The sequence below is a fragment of the Chrysemys picta genome, chromosome 9 (assembly GCF_011386835.1).
Source record: "Chrysemys picta bellii isolate R12L10 chromosome 9, ASM1138683v2, whole genome shotgun sequence".
NCBI classification, from domain to species: Eukaryota; Metazoa; Chordata; order Testudines; family Emydidae; genus Chrysemys; species Chrysemys picta.
The window spans coordinates 5625392-5646325 of NC_088799.1; the positions used below are offsets into that span (position 1 = coordinate 5625392).

Sequence of the window (20934 nt, forward strand, 5' to 3'; positions counted from 1 at the left end):
TTTGTAAATTGCATGAGGTGCCTTTTGTTCAGTCCGCTAGCAGTTTATTTTTTGCGGCACAGTTTAGGAGGCAATTGCGCTAAATTCAGCAAATGGAAACACTCCATTCCTCTGGGGGGGCACATGAAATGGAACAGTGCGCCCTAGTCATTGATTGAGAAAGTTAATGAATGATCAGCTGACACGGTGATTAATGTTATATAAAATGTCATAACTATGATTGATTTCTACAGCTATGTGCTAGGCAGAAGATAGGGTGCCTTGAAATGAAACTGACAATTTACAATTGAAAAATATGGGATGGGATGCAGTGCAAAATGTCAGAGCATTGGAGTTAGCACATTTTCTCTATTTTGGGCATGACTTTCATTGACACTATCACAAACTGAACATGCGCGTCAGGAGGAGAACACCCCCTAGAATCCTTGGGAATGTGTTTTCTCTGTGGGTGTTCAATGCCAATGCTAATATCAGAAGCTTTCCACACGCTATTTAGTGAATGAGAATTCATATCTGGGAGGAGGTGGAACTAGTCCATAGATCTCATTTCAGGGAAGGAGTGCCCTCTACTGTATGGCTTAAGCATTAGTCAGGCTCTGAATCCAGTACACACTTCAGATTCTGAGTATTCTCTGTCACAGTATAATAGACTTCTTGTTCTTGAAAACAGATAAGAGACAAAGGACTGGCATACAAAATTAAATTTTACTTTACTCTTCCTCTTTCTTTCTCTGCTGATACTTTAGGCTTGGTGAGAAGAATAAAACGAAGCAGCATTAGACCAGATAAACTAAGTTCCAGTAGTTTATGCCACCTCAGTCATGATGCTTCAATTATTTCCAGTTCCTTACTCAGAAGGAAAAGTTTCGTAACTGCTCAGCCTGGAAATTGGCTGCTGCCTTAGGTAAAAGTTAAGATTCTTGAGGTGATAGCAGAGATCAAAACAATTTGCCTCTCAAGATGGTTAGGCCCACTCTTGGGTCTTACCACCTCATTTGCCACTCTACCATCACTTGCAACTGCCTCCTTCTCCAAAAACATCTCCGCACTTCCAGTAGGCTGCCTCTAATACATGGAACACCCTTCTGAGCTGCCCTCTCCTTCAAATCTCCCCTCCAGACCCATTTATGCTGCGATGCCTAATGTGAAATCAGCCAGCTAATGACTCTAGGCTGAGGGGCAGTTGGTTAGTTGTAGATTTAGGGTGGAATTTTCAAAAATGTTCAGTGTTGGCCCAACTCTGTTCCCTCTGAAGTCAATGGGAGTTTCATGAGTGACTTCTATGGGAGCAGAATTACATCAGTGTTTTTGAAAATCCTATTCTTATTTACTTTTTAAAAAGAAATGCATGTATGTATATACAACTTAGCTATGTTTGATCGTTTTCCTTTCCCTACTCCTTTGCATTTTGTCTGTTATCTTAGATTGTAAGTTCTTTGGTATAGGAATCATGTCTTTGTTTATGTCTGTGGAGTGCCTACCTGAATGGGACCCAAATCCTTATTAGGGCCTCTGGATGCTACTGCAATATAAGTATTAAAATCAGTCTCCAGCTGAACAACAAGATGATGCATTTATAATAAGAACGGCCAGACTGGGTCAGACCAAAGGTCCATCTAGCCCAGTACCCTGTCTCTGACAGTGGCCAATGCCAGGTGCCCCAGAGGGAATGAACAGAACAGGTAAGCATCAAGTGATCCATTCCCTGTTGCCCATTCTCAGCTTCTGGCAAACAGACTGTTCCTTCTCTCACAGGCTGTGGAGCGCTTTACAATGAAAATATATCCACATTTATTTTTAAGAAGAGTCAAAAGAAGGTGTAGCATAAAGACAGGAAGGAAAATAAGAGAATTTAAAAAATAGAGGCACCTACATTGCTGATGTCTGTCCTGCCCTCATAGGAAACTGGCATAATATATCCAAGAATAGCAAGCTGATCGAGACAGTCCTCCAGCGCAGCACAGATTTGCACAGCTTCCAGAGGGGAGAATATTTCCATCTTTTTATTTGCCATGTTCTTGCTAAGAGGAACAAGCACAGCATGTGACAATGAGAGAGAGCGTGGAGTTAGCAATAACAGTGTAAGTAATACTAGATACTGAAATAGCCTTACATCTGCAACCTTTCATCTCTTTTCTAGTTTTTTGTATAAGCTGTCCTGCACTCATTACCCCAGAAATCCTGCTCCCCTAAGGGCTGCATTTGAACATAGCAGGAACCTTAACTCACATTAACAAAACAGTTTCACAGCCCCGCTCATCTTAGATATGTTTGGGCAGCCTGAATCCTAGGGCGCAATGCTCCAAATTGGGTCTAGTGGCCTGGCCCTCCCAGCTCAGATTGGAGCATCCAGTGCTGAGATTTGCAGACTCACCATCCATATTGAAAATGAAGGTGCCTGCTAGCTATGTTGAACTCCATAGGTTGCACTTTTGCCAACTTATGCTTTAAACTGTTCCTCATCATTACCTTGAATATTTTTGGATCATCCCATTGACCTCAATACGAGCTGTTGGGAGCTCAGCACTTTTTGAAAATCAGGCAAGAGCCTATGTAGGGACTGGGGAAATTAACTTTCGCCTCCTATTTTTGAAATCTTGAACAAGTTTATTTCAATTCAAATGGAAAAAGTATGTTTATATACAAATAAGCATTCCCATGCCACCTTTGCAAATCAAACAACACAGCATTAGACCACACTGAAGCTAAATGGAAATTGACCAGTCGATTTTCTTTGTCCAAGCTGAGCAAAATGCATAAGTAAACATCACCATAAACAGTGGGGAAAGTATGTTAGAGTTTTTCAGTTTTGAGTTTGTCATCTAAACTGTAACATAGTTAAAGACATTTTTATTGTACATACATGGGATTTTTAATCACACTATCCCTTTTAACAACAAAACTTAGAAGGAATGTGTCTTAGATTTAGCTTTTTGCAGACAGTGGGGTTTTTAAAAGGAAAAATAAACATGATTGTGCTGAGATCCTCATACAATTTAAACTATCAATTTGTGCCGGTTATTTTTAAAGAAAAAGGAACAAATGCCAGTCAAGATCTTACGCAATTTTTTTTATTTTTGCTTAGTAAGTTTCCAGAATTATTATTTGGTATTTGAATAGCAGCTTCTCTCTCGTGCATGTTACAACCCTCCTTCCCACCCATCACAAACAAACAAAAAACCCCATCACACATGCACACACGCATGAGCGCACACACACACAAAAGAGATTGTGTTTGTACAGCAATCTAACACAATAGGACCCTGATTCTGATTGGGCCTTCTGGGTATTACAGTAAAGTCTAATAATAGAAGTCTCCACTGGTCCTTATCTGTCTACTGTTGGACTTGGGCCATGTTTAAAATCTCTTGAACAAACACTCGAGGTCTGCAGAACATTACAGTCCCGGTCTGCAAGCACACTCTGGAAATGGAGCAGAGCCGTGATTAACGGGGTTGAGGCATTGTTATGCTCTATGAATACTAAAGAGTTTTAGATTAAGCCATTCTCTGTATCTGCACTGGAGTTAGAGTGAGTTACTTTCTTCAGCAACTTCCTGACTTGAAGAAACTGTAATCCTTTAATATTAGAATATGAAATTAGTTTCAAATAGGCAGAAGATGAATATAATTTGTTAGTTCAGGTCTACCAGATTTCCAGCATCACAAGAGGTGGGGTGTAGTAAAAGGACCCTCTATTTTTAATTTGTCTGTTTCTTGACATTCTGTTTCATGGAGTATGTTCCTTGAAGATATTAATCCTTTCCAGGAGGTTTAACTAGCCACTGATGGCATCTTCAGTTTGACTCTATAGAACAGGGGTGGGCAAACTACGGCCTGGGGGCTGCATCCTCGAGCTCCTGCTGGGGAGCGGGATCTGGGGCTTGCCCTGTTCCACATGTGCCGTGGCTCCACACGGCTCATGGAAGCAGCAGCAGCATGTCCCCCTCCAGCTCCCATGCTTAGGGGCAGCCAGGGGGCTCTGCATGCTGTCCCCTCCCTTAGTGCCATCCCTGCAGTTCCCATTGGCCGGGAACGGGGAACTGTGGTCAATGGGAGCTGCGGAGGTGGTGCTTGCAGGCAGGAGCAGCACATGGAGCCATGTGCCCCCCATCCCCCAAGGGCTGCAGGGTCGTGCGTGTTGGTTGCTTCCGGGAACAGCGTGGGGCCGGGGAAGGCAGGGAGCCTGCCTTAGCCCCGCTGTGCCGCTGACTGGGAGTTGCATGAGATAAGTGCAGACCGGCGGGACCCTGCACCCTAACCCCCCCTCCCAGAACCAGCACCCCATACCCCCTCCTGTATCCCAACCCCCTGCCCCAGGCTCAGCCCGGAGCCCCCTCTCACACTCCAAACTCCTCGGCCCCAGCCCAGAGCCTGCACCCCCTCCCAAACCCCAACTCCCTGCCCCAACCCAGTGAAAGTAAGTGAGGGTGGGGGAGAGCGAGTGACAGGGGGGGGATGGAGTAAGCAGGGCGGGGCTTCGGAAAAGGGGCAGGGTAGATCCTGGGTTGCACTTAAATTCAAAAAGTGATCTTGTGCGTAAAAAGGGTGGAGACCACTGCCATAGAACATCACCAACAGTTTCTTTGGCTTTGCATACATTACACAGCCCATCTTTATTTCTTTTTAATACGGTTAACTTATTATTTAAGGCACAAGGACCTGTTAGCCCTTTAAAAATGACTACTTCATTTTTTCTAACATAACTCTGGAGCATGGTATTATCTTCAATTCTTGAGCATACATCCTAAAACCTTAGTCTTTTTTTCCCCCCTTAGTCCATAGTTCTTGCCATTCCTTCGCAAGCTCCTTTGTTACCCTACTTTTGAATTCTTGTCTAGTTAAAGATATCTTAATATCTATCTCCTCATTTTTTCCAGAGCTTGTTTTGCTGCTTTGTCAGCCCTCTCATGTCCAGATATTCCGATATATACCAGAATCCATGCTATTGTTACACAGATACCTGCTTGCATTAGTTCTGTAGTTAGGAACATTATTTCACTTATGTCATTTCGGCTTTCCCAATTCTGATTGTCATAATGCCTGACAGGTGCAAGTGCAGGTCAGTCGCACATCTTTTACCCAGGTGTAACGATGCGGTTCTGGCGGGACCCAACTGAGAGTGCCAATTTAGGACAAATTGCTCCAACAGAGCAGTTACAGCCCAGGGCTGGGGTTTCTCCACCTCTAAGGCAAACCAAACCAGCCAAAGAGGACTTTGGTCTTACCCCACTGGCTAACCACAAGTCACACAAGCAATTTCCTTAGACACTCCAGTTTCCCAGTATCACCACCAGTGCCACTCATCATGGGGACAAATGGTTATGAAAACCAATACCCCAGTAAAAGAAAAAAGGTTCTCCTGATCCCACAGGACCAAGCCCCAGACCCAGGTCAATATACAAATTAGATCTTACCCACAAATTACGCTGTTGCCAATCCTTTAGAATCTACAATCTAAAGGATTATTCATAAAAGGAAAAAGATAGAGATGAGAGCTAGAATTGGTTAAATGGAATCAATTACATACAGTAATGGCAAAGTTCTTGGTTTAAGCTTGTAGCAGTGATGAAATAAACTGCAGGTTCAAATCAAGTCTCTGGAGTACGTCCCCAGCTGGGATGGATCCTCAGTCCTTTGTTCAGAGCTTCAGTTTGTAGCAAAGTCCCTCCAGAGGTAAGAAGCAGGATTGAAGACCAGATGGAGGAGGGGCATCAGCCTTTTATAGTATTTTCCAGGTGTAAGAGCACCTCTTTGTCCTTACTGTGGAAAAGTACAGCAAAATGGAGTCTGAAGTCACATGGGCCAGTCCCTGCATACTTTGCTGAGTTGCAAGGTGTATTTGCCTTCTCTCAATGGGTCAGTTGTATAGCTGATGGTCCTTAATGGACCATCAAGCAGGCTAGGCAGAGCTAACACCAACTTGTCTGGGAAGTTTCCCAGAAGCATAGCATAAGTTTGAAATACAGACAGTATAGAGCCAATATTCATAACTTCAACTACAAAATTAATACACACATATAGACAGCATAATTATAACCAGCAAGCCATAACCTTGTCTTACACACCTCATTTGACCCCCTTTATACAAGATTTGGTGCCACTACAGGACTTTGGTTGCAACCATGTTCTATATGGTTGCAACCAAATAGATAACATGACACCAGGTTGGTGCTGTGACGAACTGGGACTGTTCTTACTGTGGTCTGTGAATGCTGACAGGGGAGTGTGGCTAGGATAGTCTGCATTGGGGGATGGGAGACTGACCAACGGAGAATACCTGAGCATGTAACATGAGAACCCAGGAAGGGGTGGGAGGCCAGGTGACACCTTGGCCCGGGAAACTGAACAAAGGCTGTGGGAGGGGTCGCTGAAGGCAGAGTGTTGGAAGCTGGCTGGTGAGATGGCTGGGAGGCAGAGATGGCTCTGACCTCCCAAGGGGGGCTGGGATGCCCTGGGACCCCAAGATGGACCTAACTGAGGGGGGTCCTGTTGTCTGTGCCTGCAAGACCTGTCTTGGACTGTATTCCTGTCATCCAAATAAACCTTCTGCTTTACTGGCTGGCTGAGAGTCATGGTGAATTGCAGGAAGCCGGGGGTGCAGGGCCCTGAGTTCCCCCACACTCCGTGACAGGTGCCAACATTATCCCTATTAGTTCAGCCATCATATGGTAACACAATTCGACAGTCTTTTAGGGTTCTGGATTCCAAAACTAGGAACACAGAAGGCTGTTCCCACTCTACTTGTGCTGTCATCTTCGGAGCCATCTGTATAGACTTTGCAAAGCTGGTCCCATTTTTCATAAATAAATTCAGAAATGTCATTGGTCATAATGAGTGGGTTTTTCCTTCCCTCGTTTTTTCATGCAGTTCCAAATCCACAAATGGGGGAATGGCTGGTGAGCTGTAGCGCTTCAGTGTAGGCACTTACTATATAGACGAGAGGTTTTCCCATCACTGTAATAGTTAAGCCACCTCCCCGAGAGGCTATAGCTAGGTCAACAAAAGAATTCTTCCGTCGACCTAGCACTGTCTACACCAAGGGTTAGGTTGAGGGTTAACTACTTTGTGGATTTTTCACACCCCTGAGCAATGTAGCTGGGTCAACTTAACTTTTTAGTGTAGATCTGGCCTAAGAGTTGTTTTTGAGACCGAACCTAAAGCTTGGCATCTATAGTCTAAAACTGATCTGATAAATGCTCTGTACATCATCATCAATACCTTCTTCTCTGCACCCCATTTGTTTCCAGCTACGCTTTTGAGTAAGTTCATCCTACTTTTACACTTTTGTATGATATTGTCTGTGACTTGTACAAGCTAAATTATCAAACACTACTCCTAGGACCACAACCTTTTGAACTATCTGAATTTTTTCATCATAAAGAAATAAGTTCCAAACTTCCCTAATTTTCTTCCTGGTTAAAGGCATTCCCTTATTTTTAGAAAGTAAGAATTTAAATCCCCGATCATTTCCCCACTTAGAAATTCTTGGAGTACCTCATTTGTCTTTTCCCGTCTAATTTAAGTGTATTATGCTTAGTCTATATAGCACAGACAGCTGCACACTTTCTGGGAAGTCATTTATCATAAGGGAAAACAAAACAAGACTATAAATATTCCTTTGTGGAGTTCCATTTGTAAGCTTGTAGGTTTTTGATAAAGCTGTTCCCATTTTTACTAAAAAAAGTCCCTTATCCACCAAACCATTTCCCCTTTTATTCCAATTTTGGCTAGTTTATATAGGAGGTCTTCCCTCTATAGCATGCCCTATGCTTATTCAATGTCCAGGAAGACTGTTATCACAAAGTTCTTAGTTCTTATGCTTTTTTGACCTCTGTTTCTAGTCTCATGATATGGTCAACTCTGAATCTTCCTTTTCACAAACCACTTTGTACCTCAGTTAGACAGCAATATCATTTTTCTCCAAGTAGTCCACTAGTCTTACATTTATACTTTTCCCCATGATTTTACCCCACATGGCATGTGCGAGCAATAGATCTATAAGCATCAGGTCTTGTATAAACCTTGCCTAGTTTCCTAACTGGCATCACCAATGTTTCTGTTCTACTGGCAGCAGTCCTTTCCCCCATATATCATTATCCACCCTACACTGACCGGGCATCTTCTTTTTTAAGAACCTGCCCATATATAGACTTTTCAAGCCTCACAGATGTACTTGGTTGAAGCTGATGGTGCCCTGAGAAGCTCTTTAATTATTTCCTGATGTGGGTGGGGATCTGTCTCTCCACAACATCCCAGAATTATATTAACCTTTTTTGCAAGTGCAACACATTGTTGGCTCATATTCAACTAGTGATCCACTATAACCCCCAGAGTCTTTTCTGCAGAACTTTACGGCCTAGCTAGTAATTTCCCATTTTGTAGCTGTGCATTTGATATTTCCTTCCAAAGTGAAGTACTTTGCACTTGTCTTCACTGAATGTCAGCTTGTTGGATTCAAACCAATTCTCCAGTTTGTCAAGGTAGTTTTAAATTCTAATCCTGTCCTCCAAAGTATTTGCAACCCCTCACAGTTTGGTGTCATCTGCAGATTATATAAGCACACTCTCCACTCCATTATCCAAGTCATTAATGAAAACATTGACTAGTAAGAGACCCAGGGCTGACCCCTTTAGGACTCCACTAGATACGCCCTCCCAGTTTGACAATGAACCATTGATTACGGCCTTTCAATCCGTTGTGCACTCACCTTATAGTAATTTCCTCTAGACCATATTCCTCTAGTATGCTTATGAGTATATCATGTGGGATGTGTCAACAGCCTTATTAAAATCAAGATATGTCATGTCTACTGTTTACCCCCATCCACTAGGCCAATAACCCTATCCAAGAAGGAAATTAGGTTGGTTTGGCATTTGGCTATTATTTATTAACCTGTTATTCTCTAGATGCTTACAAACGGATTGTTTAATAATTTATTCCAGCATCTTTCCAGGTATCAAAGCTAGGCTGACTAATATATAATTCCCCAGGTCCTCTTTGTTCCCCTTTTTAAAGACAGGCACTATGTTTGCCCTTCTCCAGTTCTCTGGACCTCATCCATTCTCCAGGAGATCTCAAAGATAATCACTAACTAACAGTTCCAAGATTGTTTCAGCTATGTCTCTTAAATGAACACTGTCAAAAGAAATCACATTTAAAAAAATGCCTTTACCACTGTTACTGATATGACCTAGATTGTTAAAACAAAGAATGTAAAAATACCTCCTACTTCTCATCATTAATTATGTCTGTTTATTCTTTTCACTTAACTCTGACAGTGAAATTAGTCTAGTAAATAAAGTTAGTACAAAAAAATAAAAACTTAATTTTTTCTTATACTCAGAAACTAATAATCCAAGGAAGAAGTGGAAAATACAAGTCCCTCTGACTGAATTTTGCTTGTTATAAATGCCTTAGATAGTTTCCCTTTGGGGTAACATGCACTAGTACAATGTTGTGGTAGAGATATGTTTTAAATTAAAAATATGTTTTATTCATATTGACATTTTCTAAACACAACCGAAATTTTGGGTCTAAACTATGAGACGAGTCCCTTTGCATCTGGTTTATATAAAGTTTGCAGCCACAAAGATGACAATATAGTTCAAAAGATTTTCTGTGGAAGAGCTGTGACAGATTATTATGCCAGCACTTTTAAAAGAAGAATAAAATAGTTGAAGGTTCTTGTAGGAAAAACTGACTTATTTTGATATACAGGTAGAATTTAATAGCTTCACCTCCTCCCCATCAGCAACTTCTATCCAGGAGAGAATTAATTCAAGATATTAATGCCTTTTAAGAAAACTTAAAGCTGGAATGTAATGTTTCTCTAAAGCCTAATGTTGTCTTGGTTCCTCCTGTATGCTTCCTCTTATATCCATATACTCAGCAGATGTTGGTGCCAAACCAGTAAGCTCTGCCAGGATTTATGTTCTATTATAGATGTAGAGGAAACCACTGTCTGGTGTACTGAGAAATATTACAAATAAGGAGCTCCTCTAGTTGAATTCTACTTTTAAAGCTATACACCAGAGGTAGGCAACCTATGGCACGCGTGCCGAAGGCGGCACGCGAGCTGATTTTCAGTGGCACTCATACTGCCTAGGTCCTGGCCACCGGTCCGGGGGGGGGGCCTCTGCATTTTAATTTAATTTTAAATGAAGCTTCTTAAACATTTTAAAAACCTTATTTACCTTACATACAACAATAGTTTAGTTATATATTATAGACTTATAGAAAGAGACCTTCTAAAAACGTTAAAATGTATTACTGGCAAGCAAAACTTTAAATTAGAGTGAATAAACGAAGACTCGGCACACCACTTCTGAAAGGTTGCGTACCCCTGCTATACACACAGAAAAGACAATCCTAGCATCAACACTAATTATTGTACTCAACCGAACTCCTTGATCAAATCTTAATTACAAGACAAGACAAGGTATGTGAAGAGACTCAGAGCTTCCCACAAGATTGTGAGGTGATGAGCAAACTATCGTATGCTCTCCCTTCTGTCCTAAAGGGAGGAGAAATTTGGAAATAATTTAAAAAACAATATAAATGGTTTGGCCGGGTACCCCTTTGGGGATTACAGCCCACACGCTGCTAGCTGAGAGCCTTGTAGTCATGCCTTTCTCCATCCTGCCACCTGGTTGCTTGAAACAGCTGCAGGGGTGGGAAAGTCAGGAAACACCTTGCATCTGAAATGCCCCCTTCGGCCAATTAAGAAGTGATGATAATCATGGGTACCAGTGAGGAAATTCAAAGCAGAGGCTGCCACTTGACCCCAACTCACTGTGTTTTGCCAGCATATTGGCAGAGTCAGACTGCTGAGTTCACATAGCAGCTGAGCCTTAAATAAGAAACGCCCTTGCTTTTATTGGACAATGGTTGTACAGAACCCTGACTAGCACTACAAATGTCAGAAAGCAAGTTGCTGATTTAAAAAAATAAATATTGATACGTGGCTGGAGGGGATAAGAACCTGTGGGGGGAGCATGGAAGAGCCCCCTTTGCAGAAGCTACTACATAGAGTTTAGCCTGCATAGTATGCGTGAAGACAGGACTTCGGGGACATCTACTCTCTGTGGCACCAACCCCCTTGGAACCTGTGGGGTTTTTCAGGTAAGTTAAGTTTGTCAAGGCAGGGATCACATCCTTTGGCTGTACAGAGAGGAATCTAGCATGCTTTTTGGTGCTGTTAAAATAAGAAGAATAATTAATATAAAGATTCCTTCAGCATTAACTTCCTTGCTCCATCTCCAATGTAGAACCCTGTGAGGGGAATCCAGGAGCAGCAGATGACCCAGAGTTCGGTGCCTGCGAACTCTTGCAGGAATCATATTATCAGGGCATGCTAGTGTAGAGGCAAGCATTCTCAGCATAGCTGGACCTCACCACACTGGATCCTCTCCAAGATCCAGTGGTTCTAGGGCTGAACTCACTGATGCTGACAAAATAAGAAGCATTTGGCAAAGGGAACATCACTGATTTTCATGTTCCCTATGTGGGAGCAGCTGTGAACACAATCAAACCTGGCAAATGTGCTCTACATCACATTATCAGATGCCTGAAACAGTTCCTCCAGTGCTTTATTTAAAAATGTCATTAATAGTGCTAGATCTTGCAAGTTGCTGAGTGTGTTTAAGTACTTTACTGCATCAGGGCCAGAGGGCTCAGCACCTTCACAGATTGAACCCTCAGCCTCCAGGGGTGAGGGGACTATCATAGAGTCGGTTAACATTTTCAAAGCACGTGAGCTACTTGGGAGCCTAAATCACATTTTCAAAAGTGACTTAGTCACTTAGGAGCCCAACTTCCAGGAAAAGTAACTTCTGAAAATGGAGTTTAGGCTGCTAAGTCACTTACGGCACTTTTCAAAATTTTACCCTCATTCCCTACAATGGCATTAGCTGCATGGGGGAAATGATAGACATCAGAGACAAGGCCCTGATTCCGGAAAGCAGTTAACACATGCTTACGTCCATTCCTATTCAGGGAAACATTTAAGAACGTACTTTTGTCCCAATGAAGCCCAAATCCTCAATCCAGACCTAAATGAAGAATTAAAAGTAAATTTTAAAGTTACTTACTATTACAGTAGCACTGAAGAAGCACCAGGGGCTGTCCCGGTGCATAGGAAGACACAGTCTCTTCTCCAAAGAGCCTCACCGCCTAAAAAAAGACCAAACACAGAGGAAGGGTTGTGGGTACACTACACAAGCAGAGTGATCAGCCTGATGGCTCATACACAGCTTGTTATTGGACAGTTTGTATTACACCCCCCAGCTGCCCCTCAACCCGGCCATCGTTTGCTGGGTTAAAGGCCCCTTTTTAAAAACTACTAGTTGGGGTTTAATCCTCTGCAGTTGCCTGTTTGTCCATTGTAACCGTGGCCTTCCCGTGTCTGGGATTGCCTTGGCTCGGCTGCACTTTGCCCCCTTTCCAGTTAATTCCATGACTTGTGCCTGGTTTATTTACGTTTTTAACCCAGCCCCTATCTTCCAGGCTGTGTTTAACGGCAGGGGTGCGAGTTTCCGGGGCGCTGTTGCACGCACCATGACCTTGGCATGGGCAGCCCCTGGGCAGGGGAGAAACAACAGGCGGGGTCGGCTTGGCTGGTCTGCACATCAGGTCTGCAGGCCTTTGTGCTCCCTGGGGCCAGGGGCAGCAGATGGGGAGGGACCCAATGGGGCACCCCCACCTTCCCCCGCAAGGGGCTTCGCCATGCTCCCAGTGGGTGGGCCGCCTGCTCCCTAGCTCCAGGGGCCCCACTGCCACCCACCCTGGGGGGCCTGCACTGGGATGCGCTCTCCCCTCCCCCCACTGGGGGTCTATTATCAGCGACAACCAGGAGAGACTCACACACAGGCCTGAGGCTGGACAGAGCTTGTCTCCATAGCAACCACCAAACTCAGGGGGCCTAGCATCCAGATTGGTTTAGCAGGTGCCCGTCAGGCGTAGCCACTGAACCACGCCCTCGTAAGGTTTTTGTCTATGGAGAAAGGAGAACAGAGGGATGGAGGGGCCGTCGCTGGATTTTATTCACCCTTCCACGGGGCGTTTTCTAGTCAGGCAGTAATTTCGGTCGCCTAAAGGGTCCTTGCGATGTCATATCCCGGCGTGCTTTGCGGCCGCTCTCCCTTTCGCCGCCATCTTGGGTCGGAGGCGCGGAGGTGAGTCCGGGAGCGGAGGTCCCGAGGCCGGTTAAGCGGGCTTCTTCCTCCACATGGGGCGGGGGCAGGTGCGGCGGGGAGCGGGCTGTGGAGCGGGGGCCGTGTGCAGCGGGCAGGCGGCGGGATGAAGCCGATGCGGGGCGGATGGGGCTAGGCCCTGGGCTGAGCCGGCTCCGAGCCCGGCGCCTCCCGGCTCCCACTCGCCCGAGAGGGGCCCCTGGGGGAGGCCCCTTGACTGGACATCGCGGGGTGGGGGCCTGGCCTGGCTAAGGTAGCCGGCCCGTGCAAAGCTGGGTTCCGCCTCAGCCGGCCGGGGTCTAGCTGGGAGCCCCTGGGACTGCTCCCCTCTCCGGCCACCTAGTCTGGGGGGGTCGCCTGGGATCCCCTGGGGCGTGCCGGCCGCTGCGGGGGGGCTGGTACAGCCGTTGGGTGCTAAATTCCCTAGTGTGGCATCTAAAGTCTTTTTGTGCTTCTCAGGCCTGCTGGGAGCAGGACTTCAGGACGACACCATGTCTGGGAGGTGAGCGATGGGCTCTGAAAACTTCCTTTCGCCTTTGCTGTCGCTGGACGTGTTACACTGGCTGGGGGGCTTCATACATCTCACACATTTCCTCTCCGTATCACCATCTCAGCTGTAGAATGTGCTGTGTTAAACATATCTAAGCTCTGACCCTCTTGTGATGTGGTTGTCATAACCAATACTATTCTTCCCATCCCGAACATCTGTCAGCTATAACATCTTGCCAAGCCTGTTCCACTGCACAGTTGTACGGATCAGTACGTTCTTGGACATCTAGACTCCTATCCCATGCTGCCGCACAGCTTTTCGCACAGTGCACCACACTTTGCAGAGTGCTCCGCACAGACAGGAAGTAAGACTGGATAATTAGGTCACAGACATAGTAACTGGCCCTGTCTGTGTCAAGAGTTGTTAGACTCTGATTGCAACCTACTGATTGTGTTACAGTTGGAAGCTACTTGTCTTGTGTATGGATGCAAACTGCATATGCAATTACCCATGTTACAGTTTGGTTATGGATTTAAGTGCAGCCTGGACAGATCTCTACTGTAAAAATAACCATGTTAAGAAACTCCTTTATAGCATAATTGCTTAAACATAGTTTCTCAGAACATAAAAACCACCATACTGGGTCAGCCCAATATCCTGTCTTTCGACAATGGCCAATACTAGGTCCCCCTCTCCCCCCCCAGGGAATGAACAGAACAGGTAATCATCAAGTGATTCATCCCCTGTTGCCATTCCCAGCTTGTGGCAAACACAGGCTGGCCACTTCAGAGCATGGTTTTGCATCCCTGATCTCGGCTAATAGCCTTTGATGGGCCTGTTCTTCATGAATTTAGATAGTTCTTTTTTGAACCCTGTTATAAATCTTGGCCTTTAGAACATCCTCTGGCAAAGAGTTCCACAGTTTGTGTGGAAAAAATACTTCCTTTTGTTTGTTTTAAACCTGCTACCTATTAATTTTCATTTGGTGACCCCTAGTTCTTGTGTTAGGAGGAGTAAATAACACTTCCTTATTTATGCATCCGAAGAAGTGGGCTGTAGTCCACGAAAGCTTATGCTCTAATAAATTTGTTAGTCTCTAAGGTGCCACAAGTCCTCCTGTTCTTCTTTTTGCGGATACAGACTAACACGGCTGCTACTCTGAAAACTTCCTTATTTACTTTTTCCACACCAATCACAATTTTATAGACCTCTATCATATCCCCCTTAGTCGTCTCTTTTCCAAGCTGAAAAATCCCTGTTTTTATTACTCTCTCCTCATATGGAAGATGTTCCATCCCCCAATCGTTTTTGTTGCCCTTTTCTGTATGTTTTCAAATTCCAGTATATATCTCTTTTGAGATAGGGTGGCCAGATTTGCACACAGTATTCAAGATGTGGGCATACCATGGATTTATATAGAGGCAACATGATATTTTCTGTCGTCTTATCTATCCCTTTCCTAATGATTGGCTTTTTTGACTGCTGCTGCACATTGAGTGGATGTTTTCAGATAACCATCCACAAAGACTCCAAGGTCTATTTCTTGGTGGTAACAGCTAATTTGACCCCATCTTATATGTATATGTTTTCCAATGTGTATTATTTTGCATTTATCAACATTGAGGACCTTAAGCATATGTTAAGTGTCCTGAATTGTGCTAATGACTTGGACTGATCACCGTGGGCATGTTTATGTTCTCTCTGAGGGAGAACATTTTAACTAGGTTGTTTGACATGGTGACTTTTGTGGCATAGCAGGCCCCAAGTTCCTTAATCTATTTCACCATGTATAGAATATACTATCTATCCCTTTTGGATGTTGCGACAAGAGTTTGTGTGTTATTAAAAAAATGAAAATCTAACTTTTTTTAGAAATGGTTCTAGTAAAAAGAAGGAAGGAAAAGGCTAGTACAGGATTTTTATAATTGATGTTTTGTGCTAAAGAAGCTGCACTTTGTGAATGTGGGGGTATTTACTCATGTGAAGTACTGTTCCTTTTCCCCCTGTATGCTTTCTACTAGCATGGTATCTAATTATTTCAGAAAGTTTTGTTCAGAAAACTTATTCACATACAATACGCTTTAGTGGTTGGCGATTCATTAATATGCACAATATTTCCTAGACTATGGTCCAAAGCCATTTTTGCTGGCTATAAGCGTGGCCTCCGAAACCAGAGGGAGCACACTGCCCTCCTGAAAATTGATGGAGTTTATGCCCGTGATGAGACTGAATTCTACTTGGGCAAGAGATGCGCCTATGTATATAAAGCTAAAAAGTAAGTAACTGAACTCCTTGTTATGCTAAATAGGCCTTGTAAAAATTGTCATGCAGATTTATCAGGCCACAATAAATGTATTTGCATACCTGTTGCCATGATGATGGTGAAACAAACAAAATGGCCAAGTAGAATTGTGCAAGACTGGGTTCCGTTTTGGGATTTAGTTTTAACTTTCACAATTCTAGATACCAAATTAATTCAGGTATTAAATGATGATGTCTTAAACATTACTATGATTGCTCTTGTAGAAATGCGGGATTAGAAGGCTAATGGTTCTGGTAAGAGTGATGGGTTGGGCATGAGTCATCTCACCTCCAGGATGCTGGTGTGAACTGAAGTCAAGTCAGTATTGGACTGGACTGTAGTGTCCTTCCCTGTGATACTTCAGTGCTTTAAGTGGCAGAATTAATATAATCCCCTTCAGTGAGGGTTTGCTTTGTAACCTGAAGGGATTTAATAAATCCTCTTCTGCTTCTGGGCCTGCATATATCTGATCACTATCATTGCTGCGGCTGATGGATGCCCCGGAAGTACAGCAGGTTTGAGAAGTTTGGGATTATTCCCATCTCTGCTTGCATAGCAGGCTGACTTTTTCTATTGACGTGGATCTTGGTGCAGATATCTGTGCCTTTGTTACCTCCTGATTAGATTAAGGCAGTGATTTTCAACCTGTGGTTGGATCCCTTAGGGCCCGCAGACTATGTCTGAGGTGTTAGCATAGAACAGTGGTTTTCAATCTGTGGTCCTGTGGACCCCTAGGAGTCCACAGACTGTCTAAGATTTCCAAAGGGGTCTACACTTCCATTTGCAATTTTTTAGGGGGTCCACAAATGAAAAAAGGTTAAAACCACTGCTTTAAGGCACAGCTAGTGCAGAATGTGGGTTTCCCATTTAGAATGTTTCATACAGCGAGTGCTTTTTCCAGAGACCATTCCTGGCTTTCATTATGTTTCTGGGTGGAATTCAAGGTTTTGGGTTGGACCTGGACATCTTCGAAACCTCTCCTTTTCCTCTACAGTTAGTCACTGGAGTCACTCAAACTGATACTTCTAGATGAATACATCTAGAAGGGTTGGGGGAATCAGGGCATGCTTAGTGGGAAGCCCTCTTCTCCCCTTTGATAGTTTGCCAGATGCACAGAGCAAAGCGTTTCTCTTCTTGTGTTTTAATAGAAGAGGGTTGGGCTGTGTGAGAGTTTTGATTTTTCTTGCAGGTGGTCTGGGGATGGGTTAGTGCCTTATTACATGATGTGAATTGTAACTACCGTTGCATGTGACTTTAAACTGTGCTGTGCTCCCAGTGGTTTCGATTGCACCTCAAGATAGTGAACACTAAGCTTATTGCATATTGAGGGGAAATATGCTGTGCTTCGCAATGCTGTCAAATGTGAAATTGGCATACTTCGTATTGTACTGTTGACACCGCAAAAGCTACGTGTTTTGAGTTATAAACAGCTATTAGTTCTCCTTTGTAAGCTGCTGAGGTATATGAGAATACTGTGTTTTGAAATTATAAAAACAAAATTATGCTGTCATTGTTAGGTTTACATTTAGCAGTTTGACCCACATGCATGTAGAAATAGAATTCTAATGTGTAATATTGTTTGCATGAATATATATTATATAGTTATTTGCAAATCATCCAGTAAATCACGAGGCAGAATACTTTCCCAGTTAGTACCAGTACTTGAAATAGATAGTGTTTGGAATGGATCAGAGGGGAGTGATTGAAGCCTGCAAATCCCAGATAGATCAGTTCTGAAAGGTAAATCTAAGGGCTTGTCTACACTGGCAATTAACGGCTGCAACTTTCTCGCTCAGGGATGCGAAAAAACACACCCCTGAGCGCAGCAAGTTGCAGTGCAGTAAAGCGCCAGTGTAAACAGTGTCCCAGCGCTGGGAGCCGCGCTCCTTGTGGGGGTGGTTTTTTTTTAGAGCTCTCTCCCAGCGCTCTGCCGTGACCACACAAGGCACGTTAAAGTGCTGCCGTGTAGACTAGCGCTAAGATAGGAGGGTGATCTACACACACAACACAATTAATTAATTGAATTAGTTAAACTGGTGCAAATCTCTGTGGACACAGTTCAACAAGTGTGCCAACTGGCTTATATCTACTTAGTTTGATTTAATTCTGTAAATTACTGAATTAATATAAGCCAGGTAGAAGACTGTTGCTTGAAGGGTGTTTTGTAAAGGGACACTGTTAGGTCCACCCAGAGCTTGATGGGACAAATGTGCAGACATGTTTTCGTGCTTTTATATTTGGGTTTAAACCCATTCCCCTGCTGCATTTGCAATTCAAACATCATAACCTCATGCTAATAAGATCACCAAAAAAATCTCTTCAAAATGTGCATTTCTGTCAGCTTGGATGAAAGCAAATCTGCGTTATGGGTGATCAAATAAATATTTCTAAACTTTCAGTTTGACTATTCCAAGGGAGCCATGACAATAGAGGGAATGAAACTTCTTTTAAAAGAAGATGGTGTTTTTAACCTGCCACTGTTGCTTTAAATAGACCAGCACTTGGTTAGGAGTGGAATGCCCAGGATTTAACAGTCTTCTGTTTGTTAGCAACACCGTGACTCCAGGTGGGAAGCCCAACAGAACACGAGTGATCTGGGGGAAGGTAACGCGTGCCCATGGAAACAGTGGTATGGTTCGTGCCAAGTTCCGGTCCAACCTTCCTGCTAAGGCCATTGGACACAGAATCAGAGTGGTGAGTACGGTACTCTAGTAGTGAATTGTTTTTCCTAACAGCTGAGAGAGAACACTGAGAAAATGGTAACTTGACTGTTATCGCCCCTCAACGATTATTTACTCTTGCCTCTTTTCCCTCTCCCTCAAACTTTGTACATCTAATTCTTTCTTCTCCTCCTCTCTCCCCCAGGCTTTTATTTTCTGTCTCCTGGTCCACTCTCCCCTTTTTTGGGGGGCGGGGGGGTCAGGGTGTTCTGAGGTCTTTATTTTTCTTTCCCTCATCTTCCCCAAATGCCCTCACTGTATCAGCCCTGCTTCTGGCTGAGGACTAAATGAATCTCTCCTGAGTCTGGTCATGGACCCAAAACTCACATGTGCTGTTACCTGTGCACCTCCAGGAGAACCTCCTCCTTGGCTGTCTGTGTCACCACTCAAACTATTGCTCCTGTACACACTGTCGTCCTAGTGATATTGTCAAGAGCCGTATCGGAGTGAGATGTGACCCTGCTCAGCTTTCGTTATCCTATAGAAAAACCACTGTAGGAGGAGCACAAGTGCTATCCTTCATTGCAGCTGGGCAAAAGAGAGCAGTTATCCTCTCATTCCCCCAGCTAGGCTGGAAGATGGTGCATGGGCTACCCTGCAAAGAGCACTTCCCAAAGACTGAGCTATGTTCTGTGCTCTTCCATTCTTCCATGTAGAACAGGGGTGAGCAAACTACGGCCCGCGGGCCGGATCTGGCCCACCAGCCATTTTAATTCGGCCCTCGAGCGCCCGTTGGGGAGTGGGGTCTGGGGCTTGCCCCACTCCGATGCTCTAGTCAGGGAGCAGGGTCAGGGGCCACTCCACGCATCTCCCGGAGGCAGCGGCATGGCCCCCCTCTAGCTCGTACGTGTAGGGGCAGCCAGGGGGCTCTGCTCTGCATGCTGCCCCGCAGCTCCCATTGGCTGGGAACCACAGCGAATGGGAGCTGCAGGGGCGGTGCCTGCGGACGGGGCAACGCGCAGAGCTGCCTGGCTGCGCTTCCACCTAGGAGCCAGAGAAGGGACATGCTGCTGCTTCCCGGAGCCACTTGAGGTAAGTGCTGCCCCGGAGCCTGCACCCCTGAGCCTCTCCCCGTGCCCCAACCCCTGCCCCAGCCCTGATCCCCATCCTGCCCTCCGAACCCCTTGATCCCAGCACCCTCCTGCACCCCAAATCCTTCATCCCCTGCCCCCCCCCGAGCCCGCACCCCCATCCAGAGCCTGCACCCCTTCCCACACCCCAGGCCGGAGCCCCCTCCCGCACCCTGAACTCCTGATTTCTGGCCCCACCCTAGAGCCTGCACCCTAACCAAAGTCCTCACCCCGTCCTGCACCCCAACCCCAATTTTGTGAGCATTCATGGCCCGCCATACAATTTCTATTCCCAGATGTGGCCCTTGGGCCAAAAAGTTTGCCCACCGCTAATGTAGAATCATGGCAATGTAGGGCTGGAAGGAATCTTGAGAGGTCATCTAGTCCAGCCCCCTGCTCCGGCAGGGCCAAGAGAATCTAGACTGTTTCTAACAGGTTTTTGCCCAACCTGTTCTTAAAACCCTCCAAATGCTGAGGATTCCACATCCTGCCTTGTAAGCCTATCTACCATTACAGTTAGAAATTGGAGTCCCCTGCAAATTATGTATGCATATTTGTTTGGGTAGTCTGTTATCCAAATCATGAATGAAAATATCGACTAGTACCAGATTGACCCCTGCGTGACCCCAGATTGACCCCTGCGTGACCCCACCCCCAAATACCGCCTCCCTGTTTGATAGTCAACCATTGGTAACTACTCTTTGAGTATGGTCTTTCAGCTGGTTATGCTCCTACCTTGCAGTAATTTTGTATAGACCTCATTTTCCTCGTTTGCTAATGAGAATGTCAGGTGGTGCTGTATCAAAAGCCTTACTAAAATCAAGATCTATCACACCTACCGTTTCCCTCCATCCACTAGACCAGTAACCTGTCAAAGAGTGCTCTGTGCAAACTGCTAGCTATCTGCGCGGGTATTTAGAGAGAGATTAATTAGAAATGTGTGTTAACATTTTAGTTTAGTAACAAGATCTCTAACCTGATTTTTTTTTGTTTTTGTTTTACAGATGCTGTATCCATCTAGGATCTAAATTTTTACTAAAAATAAAATTCAGAAATTGTTCGATTTTGTTTTTAATGATTTCTTATGACCTTCAGTTGGTGTGGGGAATAACTAGTTCACTTTCTGTTGTTTCTACAACAAGTGTTACATAATCCACAAA

At 44.5% G+C, this 20934-nt stretch overlaps 2 protein-coding genes across 5 annotated transcripts in view; one reads left to right on the forward strand and one right to left on the reverse strand.

Annotated features, from left to right (window-relative positions):
* Positions 1-13073, reverse strand: part of IQCG (IQ motif containing G) — a 40672-nt gene extending 27599 nt beyond the window's left edge. For 2 of the 4 annotated variants that reach the window (XM_065557584.1, XM_042843921.2), the window contains exons 1-3: positions 12864-12992; positions 12092-12173; positions 1874-2021 (exon numbers count right to left, since the gene is read on the reverse strand). In XM_065557584.1, coding sequence (XP_065413656.1) covers positions 1874-2014 — 141 coding nt within the window. In that variant the 5' untranslated portion in view covers positions 2015-2021; positions 12092-12173; positions 12864-12992. Of the gene's footprint in view, positions 1-1873; positions 2022-5529; positions 5763-12091; positions 12174-12863 lie in introns of all 4 variants that reach the window. The other 2 variants (XM_065557583.1, XM_008173724.4) reach the window with 2 other exon arrangements.
* Positions 13074-13089: 16 nt separating this feature from the next.
* On the forward strand, positions 13090-20837 carry RPL35A (ribosomal protein L35a). The gene is made up of 5 exons (XM_005292585.4): positions 13090-13174; positions 13652-13694; positions 15805-15957; positions 18534-18678; positions 20779-20837. Exons 2-5 carry the CDS (start codon positions 13684-13686, stop codon positions 20800-20802), a joined length of 333 nt encoding a protein of 110 aa, XP_005292642.1. The 5' UTR covers positions 13090-13174; positions 13652-13683; the 3' UTR covers positions 20803-20837.
* Positions 20838-20934: the final 97 nt, after the last annotated feature.